The following is a 16,512-nucleotide window of genomic DNA, read 5'->3' as shown; positions in this document are numbered from 1 at the left end:
GACGGTGGCCAAGTTCTCTTGCTTCCTCAGGCTCTCCTGCGCAGTGCAATCCTGTCACTCCTGGGCCACAGCCAGGCTTGCGGTGAGGAAGTCGGGAGGCCAGAGGAGCTGGTGGTGGGTGGGTGCCCCACATCTGCTGGGCACACTAGGACCCTCGGAGCCAGCTACTCTAGGAGCACCCAGGGACCGCCTGAGGGACACAGATGAGGTCCAGGGCTGCCAGCTCTCAGGGTTCGGCGGTGGTGGGAGACACACAGGGAGGCATGCCCTCCATGATGGCCTGGGCTCCAGGGAGTAAGGATCGGCCAGCCAGAGCCCCTGCCCACCCCAGGTCACCAGTTGGGAGTCAGGGTTGTGGGAGGAACACCCCAAGGTCGGGGCTACAGGCACATCCATCCACTGCTGTAGAACAGGCAGAGACAGCTCTGGGGCCCTTCTCTACTTGGGGCCCCCCTCGGGGGTAGGCACCCCATCTGCTTGGCCATCCTTGGGCGGTCCGGCCTTCTTAGGCTTCTGCTTGGCCTTCCTGAGCATGTGGACCTGTCCCAGGGCCAGTGAGGTCAGAGGACAGGTTCACCAGCCAAGGACCCCAGAACACCCAGCACATTCTCGGCCCGTTTTACAGAAGGGCAGGAAATGGGGGCACATGGTTATGGCTTGTGAGGCAGGGGCTCAAGCCCCACCACTGCCCGGCAGACACCTCCCTCGCAGGCTGGGATGCTCATTGCCACAGAGGAGAGGCAGGTGCTCTTGAGAGGCCATTCAACCTTACCTGGGCCCATGACCTCGGGGGTCAGGAAAGAACGAGACCCAGCAGGACTGCTGAGGCCATCTGGGCCCCCCCCAGCCACGGCCTGCCAGCGTTGAGCCACCTCACCACCGACTCTCAGCCCTGTCTGGCACTCCCCACGACTTACCTTCGGGCCCACAGCTGAGATGATGATGTGGCCAGGAGCCTGGACCCAGGGCTCCCCATCCACCTGCACGGGTGTGGCCTTGAGAAGCGTGACTCGGAAGTAGGCGCCCTGGGCGATGCGGATGCCGGAGCGCAGCCCACCCTGGACCTGGCCCTGGTGGGAGTGGGCAGGTAGGCTAAGCAGGCAGCACATCACACTGGGGGCCACCTGCCCTCCTGCCCACACTCACCATGTGCATGACGCCCGTCACCCCCACCACCTCCAACAGCCCATCATCCATGCGCGGCTTCTCAAACCTCGAGTCGCTGTCGGAGCCCCACAGGTCAGCCCCTGAGCCCCAGCTGTGCCGAGAGGGAAGGGCGCACAGGTGAGAGAGAGGCTGCACAGGGCCGAGTCCCGCCCGAGCCGAACCAGGCTGGGCCGGGCAGAGCTCCGCCCACTGGCACCTGGGGATGTTGATGAAGATCAGGCCCTCGATGCTGGGCAGCTCCACCTCCTGTTGTTCCACCTGCAGCCGGATCTCCTTGTGCAGGCTGCGCGAGTGGTTCATCTTCTGCAGCCCAACTCGCACGTACACACCTTTGTTGTGGAACCTGCAGGAGATCACTACTGTTACAGGCTGGGGCCCGTCTAGCCTAAGTCAGCCCCTAGATGCCAGCACCTCTGCACCAGCTCCCACTTGTGAGTCCCCAGGAAGTACGCTGTCACCAGGAGGCAGCCCCAACTTCCTCAATCCTACGGCACCTGCTTGTGAACTTGCTGGGCTCCTCCTCTCGAGCCTGGTGGAAGTCCAGGCTCAGCTCTGCATCGATGCCAATCCCACAGTAGTTACTCATCTGCACAATCTGTGGACAAGACAAATCCTCCCATCACCTACTCAGCCCCTGCCAGGTGCTCCCCACCTTCCCCAAGCGGGGTCCAGCCTCCGTCTCCAACCCAACTGCGCCGCTGTTGTCGGAGCTGCTGCTGTCTGGTGACTGTCCAGCTTGGTAAATGCCAGCACCAGGAGGAGGCAGCAAGCACGTGGTACAGGCAAGGCCCTCAGCCAGCCAGCCCTGGGCCGTCACCCAACAGTCACTGCTCTGAGCCTCGACTGCCCCTTCCATGAAGGGGGTGGCACTGGCACCTACACCAGGGTAAAGGGTCACCCACAGGGGCCCCACAGCCACCACACCCTCACCAGGCACACCGGACCTTGGGGGGCTCCAGGTCAGCCACGCTGTCCTCTGCACTGGTGGCCTCGTGAGCATCCAGCAGGATGGTCCAACGGTCCAAGAGCACGGCATCAGCCTCGTCCACCGACACCAGCACCGAGAGAGGGTCCTCTCCGCTGTAGCCCGCCCCCCAGCGGAGGACCCGGCCAAGGTCATTCCCTGGGGCAGTGGGGAGAGGCAGGCTGACTCCACACCCATACCCGCCCTAGGCCTCAACTGAAACTTGGGGCGGGAAGGGATGAATCCCAAGTCCCCACCTCCCGACTCACTAGCTGACCCCACCTGTGCCTAGAGGCAGGATGGCCACAGAAGGCTCGGGGCAGGCCAGCCGGTGCCGCATCTCCTCCAGGGCAGCAAGCACCCAGCCCACGGTGCCATCCCCACCACACACCAGCACCCGAAAAGAGGGCACCTGGGAGAACATGTGGAACCTGGTGACAAGGAGACAGGAACTGTCTGCCACCAGTCACAGCCACGCAGGCGAGTGGGGGCAGGAGGTCAAGACCCAGCAGCGGAACGGGCCACAGTTCATCCCCCACCCAAAGCAGCCCTCAAGGGTTCCAACACCAAACCGCAACCTGGTCGCACCAGCCCATCAGCAAGTGTGTGAAAGCCCCTCACGGCCTGCAGGACTTGAGCCGGGCAGCAGGGCCTCCGCCAGACTCACCCAGGAAGAGGCCCCCCGTTGGTCAACTCAAAGATCTGGTGAGGGTTCAGCAGCTTCCGGAAACTGCAGAGCAGGTCACGGCCCTTGAGGCCTCCGCTCTTGGGATTCACAAAGACGAGGAGGGGGCAGGAGTCTGGGGGCAGCTTCGAGTGCTGACAGACAGAAACAGTTACGGCAGGCATCTCCCCCACCATGCTGCCCAGACAGAGGCCGTCCCCATCCCTGGGGCCCCCCGGCCTGAGCCAACCTGGAGCAGCCCCCTCCCAAAGAAGGCCCATACAAGGCCCGGGGGCTGCACAGCATCCCCAGTTCGCCATTGACCTCTGGGGACACCCCCAAGGCAAAGGGTACACCCACAGATCTCGGGCCAACGGGGCTGAAATGAGGCCGCCAGCCTGGAGCTCTGAGCACATAGGACAAGGCACAGCTGCTGACACATGTCCCCAAGACCTCACCCACCACCCCATCCATGCAGCCACAGGCACAGGCTGGACCCCACCTGCCCCGCTAGGAGCCACCTGGTGCACAGCCAGGGAGGACGCCCCTCCCAGGGCCCCTGCCCACCCACGTGGCAGCCAGGAGCAGCAGCCCCATTCATTGGGAGGCCACACACCTCCCTTAGCCTCAGGATGAAGCCCCTCCTCCCTAATCTCCAAAACACAGTGCCCAGAAGACAGTAGCAGGAGGCTGGGGTCCCCATGGGCAAAGATGAGGCAGAGGAGCTGGGGGTCCCTACAGTGAGGTTGCTGGCTGACAAGATACATACAGGTTGGGGAGAAACACAGTAGCCATGGCCCAAGGCCAAGGACACAATTGGGGTGACCTGTGACCCACCGGGCAAAGCTGCCTGCAGACACCATTCACCTGCTCCCTGGGGCAGGTAACTGGCAGGAGGCAGGAAGTGCAAGTCAGTCAGCATCCGGCCCAGCTCTGCCGCCAGGGCTGGCTGATGGCCCTCACCCTTGGGCTGTGTACCTCTGGTAGGCCACCCTGTCCTGAGCCGGCTCAGGGTGGGGAGGGGCGGTGGGGACCTGCAGGCGTTGCCCACTCTGTCAGAGGCCCTGAGCTCATTCTGTCATTCCGCTTCCCCTGGACGAGGTCAGGGGCCAGGGCCAGGGGCAAGGGGCACAGCAGCCATGGACACCTGGGGGCTGCAGGGCTAAGGACCAGTGCTGGCCCCTCACCACGCCCTGACCCACGCTGAACCTATCGCAGAGCCCACCTTCGCCCAGGCTGGCTGCCAAGCACCCCTCCTCCAGGCACCCTTCCTCCAGGCAGTGCTGGGTCTGGTTAGAGTGCCACCTGCTGGCTGAGGCTGCCAAGGGTGCAAGCAGAGGTCTCACAGCAGGCTGGGCAGCGGAGTGAGGCCAGGCCCAGTGACCCCACAGAGGGAGAGGGTCCGTGGGGAGTCCTCACGGTCCATGCAGGCCTCTCACTTGTGTGGATCAAGATTGTGTGGCAGATGCCCGAGCATTAAACAAAACCAGTAGTGGCAGTCATGTCCCCCCAGGCCCAGCTCCCACTTACCAGCACATCCGGGAGCACCAGGGCAGTTAGTGGCCGGCCATGCACAACTGTGTCTCTGACCAGCATGTACAGCCGTTCGGCCTCTGCAAAGCAGGCCACGTCCAATACCACAGCACCTGTGGCAGGTAGGCTGTGAGCTCAGGCCAGGGCCAGTTTCAGGTCAGCCCACCCAAGGGCGTCCAGGAGGTACAGGACCCTCACCCCCGGGGGAGCCTTCAGGGACAGCCAAACATCAGAGAGACAGGACCTGGTGGGTGGACGTGAGGGAGGCCACCAAGACGTAGGGTGGAAGGACTGAGCACAGCCTCACTCCCCAGCCCACCAAGCCCCCTGGGAACCATGGGGGGATGAGCCCCCAGGAACAGAGAACTGGTAACTGCTGAGGACCCACAGAAGGGATATGGGCTCAGGGTGCTGTTCTTTCACTTCTGGAAAATTTGACATTTTCCACGATAAAGATGTGAACCCGCAGGCAGAACAGTGGCCTCAGTCACAGTTCAGCAAAGCATCACCCCCGAGGGCCAGGAAACAAACCACATCTCCCTCACCCGTGGGCAGGGCTCTTCCCTCTATCTGCAGGGAGCGACCTCTGACCTGACCGACTGCGGGTGGGGCGGCTCACCTTGGGAGGAGTACACGTGGCTCAGGGACACCAGGCCAGCTGCAAGGACAGGCTGTGGTCAGGGAGGCCCCCAGGGCAGCCCACCCCAGGGCGGCAGCCCCCTAGCCACTTTGTTCAAGGGAAACTTCACCACAAGGCAGGGCCAGCGACCCCAGGAAGGGACACCCTCCAACTCCAGGCACAGCCCCCTCCCCTCCACACCCCACGCCCAGAGCCTAGAGCAGAGAAGACAGAGACTGGGCCTCGGGAGGCCCAGAAGCCCCTCAGAGAAGGTGTCGCAGTCTGGGCCCCAAGGTGAGGAGACCCACTGGGTGGGGCACCATCTGGGCAAAGGCTGTGACAGTGATGGGGGAGTAGGAGGACCTGGCCTCATCCAGCAGCCCCCATGGTCTGTCTCAGGACCCCTGCCCTGCCCCCAGTGGCCAGCAGCCAATAGCCCCAGGCCAGCCCAGGTGGTCACACCTTTGGTGGCCACAGCCTCATGCAGCAGGTTTTCATACTCCTGGGGGGACAGGCCGGGAGGCAGGCCACCAACGAACAAGGAGACACGGGGGACCACAGCCCTGCTCTCAGCCACGTAGAAGCGAGTTTGATTCATTTGCCGCAGGGACGTCTGTGGGGAGGAGGAGGGGTGCTCTTGAGAAGAGCACAGGGCGGCACCCCACTCCAGGCCCTCCACCCGCACCCAGAAACGGGCCCTGGGAAGAAGAGGAGAGAAGAGGAAAAGACGGAAGACACAAGTTTCCTCCCTCCAGTCCCCACAGGAAACTCAGGGGGTCTGTGGCCCCTGAAACCCCACTTTCCAGGAACAGGTAGCCTGTTAGGAAGCAGATGGACCTGCCAGGCGTGAGAGGGAGGCACTGCTGGCCAGAATGGTCAGCAGCCCACCTGGGTGGCCATGGGGGCCCTCTCTGTGAGGTGGAGACCATGGCCAAAGGCCAGCAGCTCACAGGGGCGAGCGTCCACACCCACTGACCTGTCGGATGTCTTGGAGCCGGTTGAGCAAAAACTCTTCATCCGCCAGCACCGTCCGCTGCACTGCAGGGTGGGGGGCGAGTCAGCACTGGGCACTCTCAGGTCTGCGAATAGCTGCTGGACACCCCAGGGCACCCGGGGCAGACTGGTCGGGGCATCAGCTGCAGGCCACCCACTCACCTTGCCTACTGCCCATGAGCACCTCCACCAGCTGGAAGCTCTCAGGACCCTCGGCCTGCGGGGACAGAGTTGGAGTTCAGGTTTGGACCAGCACCACCTCCCCAGGACACCCAGGTGGGGCACCCACTGGGTGGCCGGGACCAGGGCAGGCCATGTACCTACCTGGCGCCCAAGCATTGGCAGGACCTCCAGCACCACCGCCCTCACGGTGCTCTCCGGAGTCACGCGAATGGACACGTAGGCGACACCCACCCTGCGGGGGACACGCTCAGGAGCCTGGGCCGCACCGCTCCAGCCCAACCCCTCCCGACTCCTGCAGGCAGAGCCTGTGCCCAGACGCTGGGCCTCACTTGAGCCAGGCAGGGTAGACCCTCAGGATGTCCTGGGTCCGAGGGAGGGTGCGGATGATCCAGGCCTCAGGCGAGACCTCTCGGGACCTGGGGCCCCTGCTGCCCTCGTCCTCCGAGGTCCCGCCGCTCGGGGCCCCGGCCCTGGCCGCCGGGTCGCCAGCCTGCAGCGGGGCGGGGAGCGCCTGCAGCTCGAAGTCCCGCGGGTGCCCGGCGATGTAGTAGGCTCGCAGCGCCGCCTCCTGCGGGCGGGCGGTGTGGGCCAGCGGGCCGGGCACGGGCGCCGCCGCCCCAGGGCCCCGCCTTACCAGCGCCTCCCGGGGCCCGGCCGGGCGCGGCACGCTGACCACGCGGAAGCGGTTCCGGCGCACGGCGTCGCTGCCGTCGAAGATCCGCAGGGTCTGCTTGTCTGGGCCAGAGCGAAGCGCGTGAGCGCCCGGCCGCCAGGGGGCCGGGGCCGGCGGGGGGGGCGGGGCAGGGCAGCGGCCGGGGGCACGTACTGGGCTCGGGCGCCGGCGCCTCTCCGTCCACGCCGTCGTCCCCCGCGCCTGCGGGGTGCACACAGCGGGTCTCGCTCGGTCCCGTGCGACTCCCCCTCCCGCCCGCGCGCCCCGCCAGCCGCCCGCACGCGGCGCTCACCGGGCTCGGGGCCCGCGCTCTCGGCGATGCGGAAGCAGTGCGTCTTGGCGAAGTTGCGGGACAGCAGGCGCACGCACGCGGGGGGCAGGACCATAGTGCGCAGGCGCCCGAACGTGCACTCGGGGGCGAGCGCCACGGAGCAGACCGCGTGGGCCTGGGGGCGGGGGCGGGGGCACGGCCTTGAGCCCGGGCGTCCGCGCGGGAGGGGGGGCGGGGCTGGCGCAGGGACCCCGCGCGGCCTGGACCCCGGGGAGCCCCACCCCAGGAGAGCAGGACAGACGGGCTCCAACAGAAGGGAGGCGCCCCTGGCGCGTTCCACCTGGACACAGCACCACCCGCCGCGCCCCCGACCCCACTCTCACCCACGCCCCCCACCCGCCGCGCCCCAGGACCCCACTCCCACCCACGCCCCCCACCCGCCGCGCCCCAGGACCCCACTCTCACCCACGCCCCCCACCCGCCGCGCCCCAGGACCCCACTCTCACCCACGCCCCCCACCCGCCGCGCCCCAGGACCCCACTCTCACCCACGCCCCCCACCCGCCGCGCCCCAGGACCCCACTCTCACCCACGCCCCCCACCCGCCGCGCCCCAGGACCCCACTCCCACCCACGCCTCCCCACCCGCCGCGCCCCAGGACCCCACTCCCACACACGCCTCCCCACCCGCCGCCCCCAGGACCCCACTCTCACCCACGCCCCCCACCCGCCGCGCCCCAGGACCCCACTCTCACCCACGCCTCCCCACCTGGACGCCGCGCCACAGGACCCCACTCCCACCCACGCCCCCCACCCGCCGCGCCCCAGGACCCCACTCCCACCCACGCCTCCCCACCCGCCGCCCCCAGGACCCCACTCCCACCCACGCCTCCCCACCCGCCGCCCCCAGGACCCCACTCCCACCCACGCCCCCCACCTGGACGCCGCACCACTCGCAGCGCAGGCCGGCCAGCACCTCGGAGGAGCCGCACGTCTTCCGACACACCTCGCAGCGCGCCCCCGAGGGCAGGTTCCCCTCGCGCCAGTGGTGGTGGTGCGTGTCCTGCAGAAGGAGCCCTTAGCAGGCTCCACCGGGCCGGCCGCCGCCACCCCAACTCCCGGCCAGGCCCGCGCACTCACGTGGTCCTGGTGCCCGTCCTGGTGGCACTGGCGGCAGTCGCTGCAGGCGAAGGGCACACAGTCGGGGTGAACGTGCAGCTCACACACTGGGGGGCGGGCAGGGTTAGGGGCCTCTCGCCGCTCCCCACGGCCCCGCCCCTTCTCACGGCGGCTCTGCGGGGCCTGGGCCCCCTCGCCACGGCACCTCTCGGCGTCCTGAGCCTGAAGCGCCAGGCTGGGCCAGCCCCTCACCTCGGCGCCTCTCCGGCCTCGGGCACCTCAACGAACAGCCTGCAGCACTGGACCTGCCACGGCCCGCAGCTCCAGGATCCAGACCATTCCCGCCCCACCCCCCAGGCCACCCCTCCACCCCTGACCAGACGCCTGGCCCTGCAGGGCTGGCTGGGCCGCCGAGGGCAGCAGAGACCCAGCCCCTGGCCAGTGGTACCTTCACAGCGCAGCGCGGGCGCCTCCAGGCTCTTGCGGCACACGATGCAGAACTTGCGCTTGTAGAGCCCCCGGGGTCCAAAGCAATGGGCCACCGGGACCTGGAGAGGGCAGAGCACAGCCTCCGTCTGGGGCCTACTGCCCACCCCCACCCCAGGCCTCATCCAGGCCTCTACAGCCCAGAGCTCCCCCATCACCCCACACCACCTGCCTGACCACTGCAGTGCCCCCCAGATCCTCCTGAGGTGCTGTGAGGGGTTCTGCTGGGAACTGCCCCGCACAGAGACCTCCCCACTCTGTGTATAGGGCCACGGCTGCCCTGAGTCCCCCACGGTGACCTCACGAAGTCCCTTCTGTTGGGGGACACCCCTGCTGGTCCTTCCCTGCCTGGCTGTGCTGCCCAGGAAGCCCTGGCACTGACCACATCCCCGGGTCTGTTCCATTTGGGGCAACCTGGATGAAACAGGTGGAGGAGGCACACCAACAGGCAGGAGGGGCAGTGCTGGGGAACGTGGGGGAAACAGGCGAGCAGCAGTGGGGAGTGAGGCCTGGCTGCCGCTCTGGGAGGCGCTCCCAGGCAGGGACGCAGTCAGGAGCTCAGGGATCCAGACTAGCACCAAGGCGCTCTCCACCCCAGCCCCTACGCTGGTCCCACTGCCCATCCCATCCGACCTGAGGCCTGAGCACCAGTCCAGCCCTGCCTGCCCCAGAGCCCCTCCCCACCGCTCTGCCCTGCCCAGCATGGATGGCAGCCCATACTCCATACGCACTCGGACCAGGCTGGGGGCCACGCCGGTGCAGGGGGTCTTCACCTGCTTCAGGCACTTCTCATGGGACATGAAGTTGCAGACTGTGGGAACAAAGCCATTGGAGTTGGCCTCTGTCCTGCCCAGGAACCAGGAGACCCCAGGCTTGGCATGCAAGCAGGAGGCCTCAGCCAGTGGGACCGCCAAGGGCCATGATGGGGGCCAATGTTCCGACAGGGCAGAGGACCCGCCACAGTGGGTACTCTCTGCCATAGCTGATGGGGCCAATTCCCACTTGGGTGAGTCAGGGCAGTCCCCCAGCCCCATCCAATTGTGGGAGTGATGGGGAGGGTAGTTCCCACCATGCCCGGGGTCATGGGGGCAGAGGGAAGCCATGGCAACAGCCTCCTCCCCCCAAAAGTGCAGAGAGACACCTTGATCCTCTGCCCCCCCACCCTTCATTCTGAAAGAGCCCAGATCATGAAGCGGGGCCCTGATGGCTCTGACCATCCCAGATGACATATCTGGTATCCCAAGAGTGGTCCTGCCCCCCCCCCCCCCACAGGCTCAACTCTCCTTCCAGTCTCTGCAAGGGGTAGGAAGGTAGATGGGCACCTCTGCACATGCCCCCAGACGGGCTTCACCATGGATTCCCTTCCCTCACCCACAACTGTATACACCCCTAATTACCCCTCCCACACGCTGTGTGCTTGCCGAGACCCGCAGCCAGCCTGTGATGACGGGCCAGGACCCTACTGAGGCCGGTGGGACGGCTGACCCAGTGAGGGCTGCTTCTACCCCTGTCCAGAGAGGTGGACAGCCCAGAGCCCTAAAGGCAGTGAGCACTCAGACTGTGCTGTACCCCCGAGGCCCACCTGAGGCAAGGGGGCACCCCTACCAGTCCTGGGGAGGCCCAGCGAGACTAAGGCTCAGCTGTGAGATGCACCCAAAGATGGACAGGAATGGGGGAGACCTCAACCAGAGTGGCTGGGGCAGCCTCTGGTGGCACATGCAGTGGGGAGGGTCTGTGAGGATGGGGGACCCAAGGTGGGCCCCACTGAGGTGGGATGGGATGGACAAGGCTGCAGGGGCCGGGGAAATGAGCAGCTTGCAGAGGGACAACTCCCCAAAACAGTCTTAGGTGAAATTGCCCACTGGGCCCAAAGGCAGCCCCATCCCACCCATTCCGGAGAGGGAGGCAGACAAGCTCCTCCCCAGGGAGACCAGAGCAGCCCGGAGGCCTTGCTTCCCAGAAAACTCCAGAAGCAGCCTGGGCTCAGGTGGGAGAAGAGGAGACACAGAGGCCCAGCAATGAGCTCTGTCAGCTTCCCTTCCCAGCACCCAGACCAGCTCTGCCACAGAGGCCAGCAGCTGTGGGCAGGCCAGGCCCAGCTTCCTCCCCTGGCCCATGAAGATAGCGCCCCATCACCTCACACCACATGTCCTGGGTGCTCCTGGCAGAGGAGGGGGCTCTTCCTCCCACATTCTTGTCAGGCCTTTCTACTTACCAAGATCACCAGCCCCTTCTTGGCTGGGGGAGGGGGGGGCAGATGTCCACACAACTGCCCCGTGAAGGTCTCCATATCAGCCCCACGCCCAGCCTCTTTCAATGAGTTGCTCAGCCCTTTGAACCTGGAGCCCTGCCTTTACCACTCTCACCTGTGTGGAGGAGGGGGAGGCCCTGGGTCCCTGCCTTCACCACCTCTCACCTGTAGAAGGGGGCCCTGGATCTAGCAGAACCGGAGCCCTGACTTGACCACCTCACAAGTGTAGGGGGGGACCCTGGGTCTAGCCTCACACGAACTGAGTAGGCTGCACAAACACATCGTCCACCTTAGTGAGCCTCCTGGGACTCCCGGGGGAAGGCAGGGCAGTGCAGTGTTTCCAATATGACAGAGGCCAGGGATGGCCACTCCGATGCCCGCTGGCCAAGCCACCTGGGGCAGCCCTGGGGGGTCAGGACAACCATGCCATTGACCCTGACAGAGGCATCCTGTGTGAGGGGCCCAGCCTAGACGGGGCCAGGTCTCTACAGACCTCTGCCTTCAGTGTCCCTCTGCCCCCAGAACCAAAGGTCTGTCTCCCTGAGCAGGGCAAAGGCTCCCCAGCCCACCACCCACCTGCCCTGAGGAAGGGGCAGGACTAGGGCGAGCAGAGCCTGGAAGCACACGGACCGGCCGCCCAGGAGCCAGAGGAGGGCGGGCCTTTTCGCCCGGCGGGCGGCTGGGCACTGGGTGGGAGCCCTGTTGGGACACGCAGGACTTGGGGTGGCAGGCCCAGGGCAGGTTGTCCGGGAGCCTGAGCCGAGCGGCGCAGACAGCAGGCCCCTGTGGGCGGCAGAGCGAACGCGCCCTGGGTGCGACGGGAGCGGCGCGGGGGCCGGGGGGCGGGGGCGGGGGGCGGGGGCCGGGGGCCGGGGGCGGGGGCGGGGGCCGGGGCCGGGGCCGGGGGCGGGGGCGGGGGCGGGGGCCGGGGCCGGGGGCGGGGGCGGGGGCGGGGGCGGGGGCCGGGGCCGGGGCCGGGGCCGGGCGGCGCTGCCTGGAGGAGCGGGCCACGCGCGGGCCCGGACTCGGCCGTCGCCGTCCCCGCGGCCGAGCCACGCGCAGCCCCCCATCGCTGCACCTGCCCCGTCGCTCACCCCGCCCCGCGGGGGCGTTCACGCCCCGTCCCCCCGGACCCGGACAGGCGAGGAAGCCGGGCGCCCCGAGCCCTCCTGCCCCCCGGCCGGAACGCGCCCCCGCGGGAAAGCCGCGGCGGGCGGCGGCGCTCACCGTCGCACAGGAAGCCGGCGAGCCCCCAGATGAAGTCGGAGCAGAGGTGGCAGAAGGTGGGCTTGGTGAGCATCACCTTGCGGAAAGCGTGGCCCGGCCCCGGCCCCGGCCCCGGCCCCGGCCCCGGCGGCGCGCGGCCTCCGCTGCCCAGCTCGGGGCTGCAGGCCGGGCTGCCCGGGCTCGGCGAGCCGCCGCCGAGCCGCGCGTGGGCCCCGGACTCGGCCGCCGCCATCCCGGCCCCGGGCGGCCCAGGCCCCGGCGGCGGGCGAGAGCCGGACCCGCGCTCCCAGCGAGGCCGCGGTCCAGGCTGCCCCCGCCGTCCGCGCCGGCTTCCGACTGCACCCGCCGCCACTGCGCAGGCGCGCTCCCGGGACCCAGCCGGGCGGGGCGGCGGGCGGGGCGGGGCGGCGAGGCCGAGTGGGTGCGGCCGCGGGGCGGGGCGGGGCCTGGGGGGGGCCCGCAAGAGCTGGGCTGGGGGCGGGGCTGCGCGGAAGTGCGGCCTGGGCGGGGCCGGGGCGGGGCGGGGCCTACCGACGTGGGCGGGGCCAGCGGGGGCCGGGGCGGGGCCTGGGGAGGCGGGGCCGGCAAGAGCTGGGCTGGGGGCGGGGCTGCGCGGAAGTGCGGCCTGGGCGGGGCCGGGGCGGGGCGGGGCCTACCGACGTGGGCGGGGCCAGCGGGGGCCGGGGCGGGGCCTGGGGAGGCGGGGCCGGCAAGAGCTGGGCGTGGGCGGGGCTACCTGCATGGGCGGGGCCAGCGGCGGGGGCGGGGCCTGGGCGGGCCATCGGGGCGGGCTGTCGTGGGCGGGGCCAGGGGCGGGGCCTGTGGCGGGGGCGGGTGGGCCTGCGGAGCTGGGGTCCGAGTCGGGGGCCGAGCCCCGCGGCGTGGCGCTGCCTGGCGCGCTGGAGGCCCGGCCCGGCTCCCCGCACGCGGCCCCCCGACGTCGACGCCGGGCGTCGGCACCCGCGGCGTCCCGGCGCGCGCCTGCGCAGGCGAACTTCTCCCGCGCGGTGCCGGCATCCCGCCCGTGGCTCGGGATTGTGCCAACGGTTGTGCCAGCGAAGCGGTGGCACAGCCCCGGGTCCCCAGGGTGGGCTCAGGGCCAGGCTGGCGTCCGCCGCAGAGGAAGAAGGCGATGGAAACGGCCCTGGGCTGGGCGGGCCTCGGGGGTTCGGACGCGTGGACCCTCCCTGCCCGCAGGTGCCCGGCCAGCGTGGGCCAGGACCTTCCGCCCGCCCGGATGTTGCTGCCTCGCCTGTCCGCGGACGGCCTTCGGGGGCCCCGTCCCATCAGCTCTCCCGTGGGAAGCCCGAGGGGCCGGCGTCCCTCCCTCCCGGGTGGTCCTAGGCCCCCCGTAAGCAGCTCCGGCCACGGGAACCCCCGCCCCGGCCCGGCGGTCGCCGCCTCCGACGCGCATGTTGGCCCGTGGACGCAGCAGAGCCCGCAGCGCCGTCGGACACGCGGGCTCTCCCCAGAAGGCCAACCTGGCCTCCCTGCACGTGGGGACGCCGGACAGCTTCCAGCGCCGGGCTTGCGGGCCGTTGTAAGCCGTGAAATCACCAAGAAAAAGCACAAAAATGCAGGAAATGTGGCACTAAGCAGATGGCAGAAAGGGCACCTGTTTCCAGCCTGCGCTGAAGCGGGCCGGGTGTCGCCTGCGCCCGCCGCAGGGGGCACGGGTGTGGGCAACTCGGGCTTTCCACGGCGCTGCGCGCGTGCCCGAGGGACCTCGAAAGGGCCTCGAGGTGGGTGGCGGGGCTGCAGACGAACTCGAGCGAGGATGAGCTCCGGGCACAGCATCCGGGAATGCGGAGGACCACGGCGTCTGCGCCCGAGCTCAGCGCCTGCCGCCCCCCCGCCGCCCTCCGGGGCGGCTTTCCTGGTGGCTTTGCGGGCAGGCCCTCCCGATGGGGCCCGGCTTCCCGCGGCGGCCGTCGTGTCCTCGGGCGTGAAGAGGCGCGGGTTTGGCGAGGCTCCTTTGCGCCCTGCAGCTGAGCCTCGGAGGCGCAGGCCCGCGTTGCCCCACCCGGTGGAGATGCTGCTGCGCCTGTCCAGGTTTGCGCAGCCCGAAGTCCAGGGGGCCCTCTTTAAGAAAAAAATGCAAAATTGTTATGCTAAAATTAGACACCTATTTACTTAGAACGAGGGGAGAAATCACAACAAATTAAACATTTTTTTGCCAATTGACTAATAGCGCAAACATCATAAAATCCATAAATACCACAATTTTTATTCATCTCTACTGCACCGTGATACTTTTTCCCGTCTACACTTTGTATTGCCTCTTTTTACAATGATTTTTCGATATCTTTTTCCAGGGAGAAAAGAGTAAGATAACTGAATCCCTCTCGCACAGCTGGTTGGAAAGCAAATCGAGGCGGCTGTTTTACCGAAGCTCCCGCTGGACAGCTCGGCGCTGGTTGTAGCAACTATGTCAAGGCTGCTGCCAAATTTGGAGAGAACTTTGTCAAGTTTCCAGCTGGAACGTTTCGGGTGCATTTCCTGTGCTGTGACTGATCTAAGATGCCCCTACTGATCCCACGGCCCTGTCACACTGCCCTGAGGCTCCAGCTTATCTCGCCCACGTCAGCACTTCCTGTCAAGTCTGCAGCCTGTTTAATCTCTTTCCTACAGTTTGTGGGGTTCACCCTCTTGGTTCACCTGCAGCCTGTTTAATCTCTTTCCTACAGTTTGTGTGGTTCACCCTCTTGGTTCACTGCCATGGGTGTTCCTGGACACTGGTTCTGCACCAGGGCGTCTGGTATTAACCTTGCCATGCAGATGAGCCACTGCGAGCAGCAGAAACACACTCAGCTAACCCCAGCCGACATTTCCACAGCTCAGCATCCCCTTGGCCAGATCCCAAGAGTGCCCCTAAGCTCTCCAGCAACACCCCAACATGAGGAGAAGCGTGACAAAGGGAACATGAGGTAGTGTGGGGAACTCTGAGATCACAATATCTTAGTTTAGCAACTTTTACAAAACCATATGGCCCTGCCCTGGCCAGTTTGGCTCAGTGGTTAGAGTGTCAGCCTGCAGACTGAAGGGTTCTGGGTTCGAATCCGGCCAAGGGCACATACCTTGGTTGCAGGCTCAATCCCTAACTCTGGTTGGGGTGAGTTTGGGAGGCAACCAATCGATGTATCTCTCTCACATCGATGTTTCTCTCTCTCTCTCCCCCCTCCACTCTCTCTGAAAAGCAATGGAAAAAAATATCAGGTCAGGATTAAAAAACAAAACAAAAACCAACAACCAGAAAAACTCGTATGGCCCTCTGTGAATCCATGCCACCATGTGGACCTGCTGTGTCCGTGAGGTGCGCAGGCGACGCTGTCTCACTGCTCTGGCTCTGTGGGCCGGGTCTAGGATAGCACATGTTTCAGGTGCAGGCAGGACCAAGTCCGCCAGAGGCCAGCTGCTGGCCTTGTCCAGCTCCCTGCATCCCTGCACCTGTGGCCCTTCCTCCCATCATCAAAGCGGCAGCACCTGTGTTCTAAAATCCGTACCCAGGGTTTGTTTAACCAGGTGTGGCAAAGTGTCAGAGACAGAGACAACTGCCTTTGAAGGAACGACTTATTACTTACATTTCCCAGGAGAAGGGGGTACACCACACCACGCAGGGCCACCCCAGGAAGCAGCAACAGGAACCAAGAGAGCAAGTGTGGCCCAGAACCTTGACTGGGGCTTTCCCAGAAAGGTGAGGGTGAAGCAGCATGGGGGCATGGAGTGAGTTTAGGATTGGATAGTGTGAATAAATTCAGCGGCCTGGGGTGTAGGGAGGGCAGTCTCGCGCTGTCCGGTACCTGGCTTGGTGTCAAGGTGAGATGAAGAACTGGTGGGGGTGGGCTCTGGATGGATTAATTTGTAATCAAAGGCATTCCCAGGGGAGTCTTAGCCCGGTCCAAGGACGGGTGGGCCCCATGGGGCAGGGGGCAGTCTCTCCAGAACTAAGGTCCCAAGAGTCAAGAGTATAGAAAGTAAACCAATACAGTAAATAGTAGAGTCAGGAGCAGACCAAAGGGGTGGAGAGGGGGAGGAAAACGTTTTTACCTGTCTAGAGATACAAGCCAGACTTCGTTTAAGAGAAAAAACAATATGTATTTTGTTTAAAAGAAGAAGGAAAGGGAAAGACTGATGCTACTGTGGACGGGGGCTGTCCCAGGCCTAGAGGCCCCTGCCCACCTCCTGTTTCCAGCCATCATTTCCCTGCCGCTGTCTCGCTATACTGATGAAGACAAACCCCAGGTACAAATCTCTTTTCTGAGGTCTGGCCTCTTCTGCAGCCGGTGTCCCTCTGCCTCCCCCCCCCCCCCAGGATGACATTTAAGGCCCACTTGGATAATCCAAGATAATCTCCCTGTCTGAAG

At 66.3% G+C, this 16,512-nt stretch overlaps 1 protein-coding gene across 1 annotated transcript; it reads right to left on the bottom strand.

Annotated features, from left to right (window-relative positions):
• Positions 1-361: 361 nt before the first annotated feature.
• Positions 362-12,380, bottom strand: DGKQ (diacylglycerol kinase theta). Its single transcript, XM_087829301.1, has 23 exons — positions 12,149-12,380; positions 9,402-9,481; positions 8,633-8,732; positions 8,206-8,291; positions 8,003-8,128; positions 7,089-7,242; positions 6,950-6,997; positions 6,758-6,858; positions 6,453-6,691; positions 6,265-6,355; positions 6,103-6,157; positions 5,924-5,985; positions 5,410-5,560; positions 4,948-4,986; positions 4,326-4,441; positions 2,799-2,950; positions 2,414-2,562; positions 2,112-2,290; positions 1,662-1,762; positions 1,364-1,510; positions 1,147-1,258; positions 918-1,070; positions 362-540 (listed from the first exon to the last, which is right to left on the bottom strand). Exons 1-23 carry the CDS (start codon positions 12,378-12,380, stop codon positions 439-441), a joined length of 2,775 nt encoding a protein of 924 aa, XP_087685427.1. The 3' UTR covers positions 362-438.
• Between the last annotated feature and the right edge of the window lie 4,132 nt (positions 12,381-16,512).

This window comes from Miniopterus natalensis, chromosome 1, assembly GCF_054644295.1.
Source record: "Miniopterus natalensis isolate mMinNat1 chromosome 1, mMinNat1.hap1, whole genome shotgun sequence".
Lineage (NCBI taxonomy): Eukaryota > Metazoa > Chordata > Mammalia > Chiroptera > Miniopteridae > Miniopterus > Miniopterus natalensis.
Note: the sequence above shows the minus strand (reverse complement) of the source record. Positions and strands in the feature narration are given on the sequence as shown.

Excerpts from the sequence above, each read along its gene's own strand:
- DGKQ (XM_087829301.1), bottom strand. The coding sequence starts at position 12,380 with ATGGCGGCGGCCGAGTCCGGGGCCCACGCGCGGCTCGGCGGCGGCTCG. Across the intron at positions 2,291-2,413 it reads CATCCTGCCTCTAGGCACAG|GGAATGACCTTGGCCGGGTC; the intron begins GTGGGGTCAGCT and ends CCACTGCCCCAG. Across the intron at positions 1,763-2,111 it reads CTGACCTGGAGCCCCCCAAG|ATTGTGCAGATGAGTAACTA; the intron begins GTCCGGTGTGCC and ends TCTTGTCCACAG.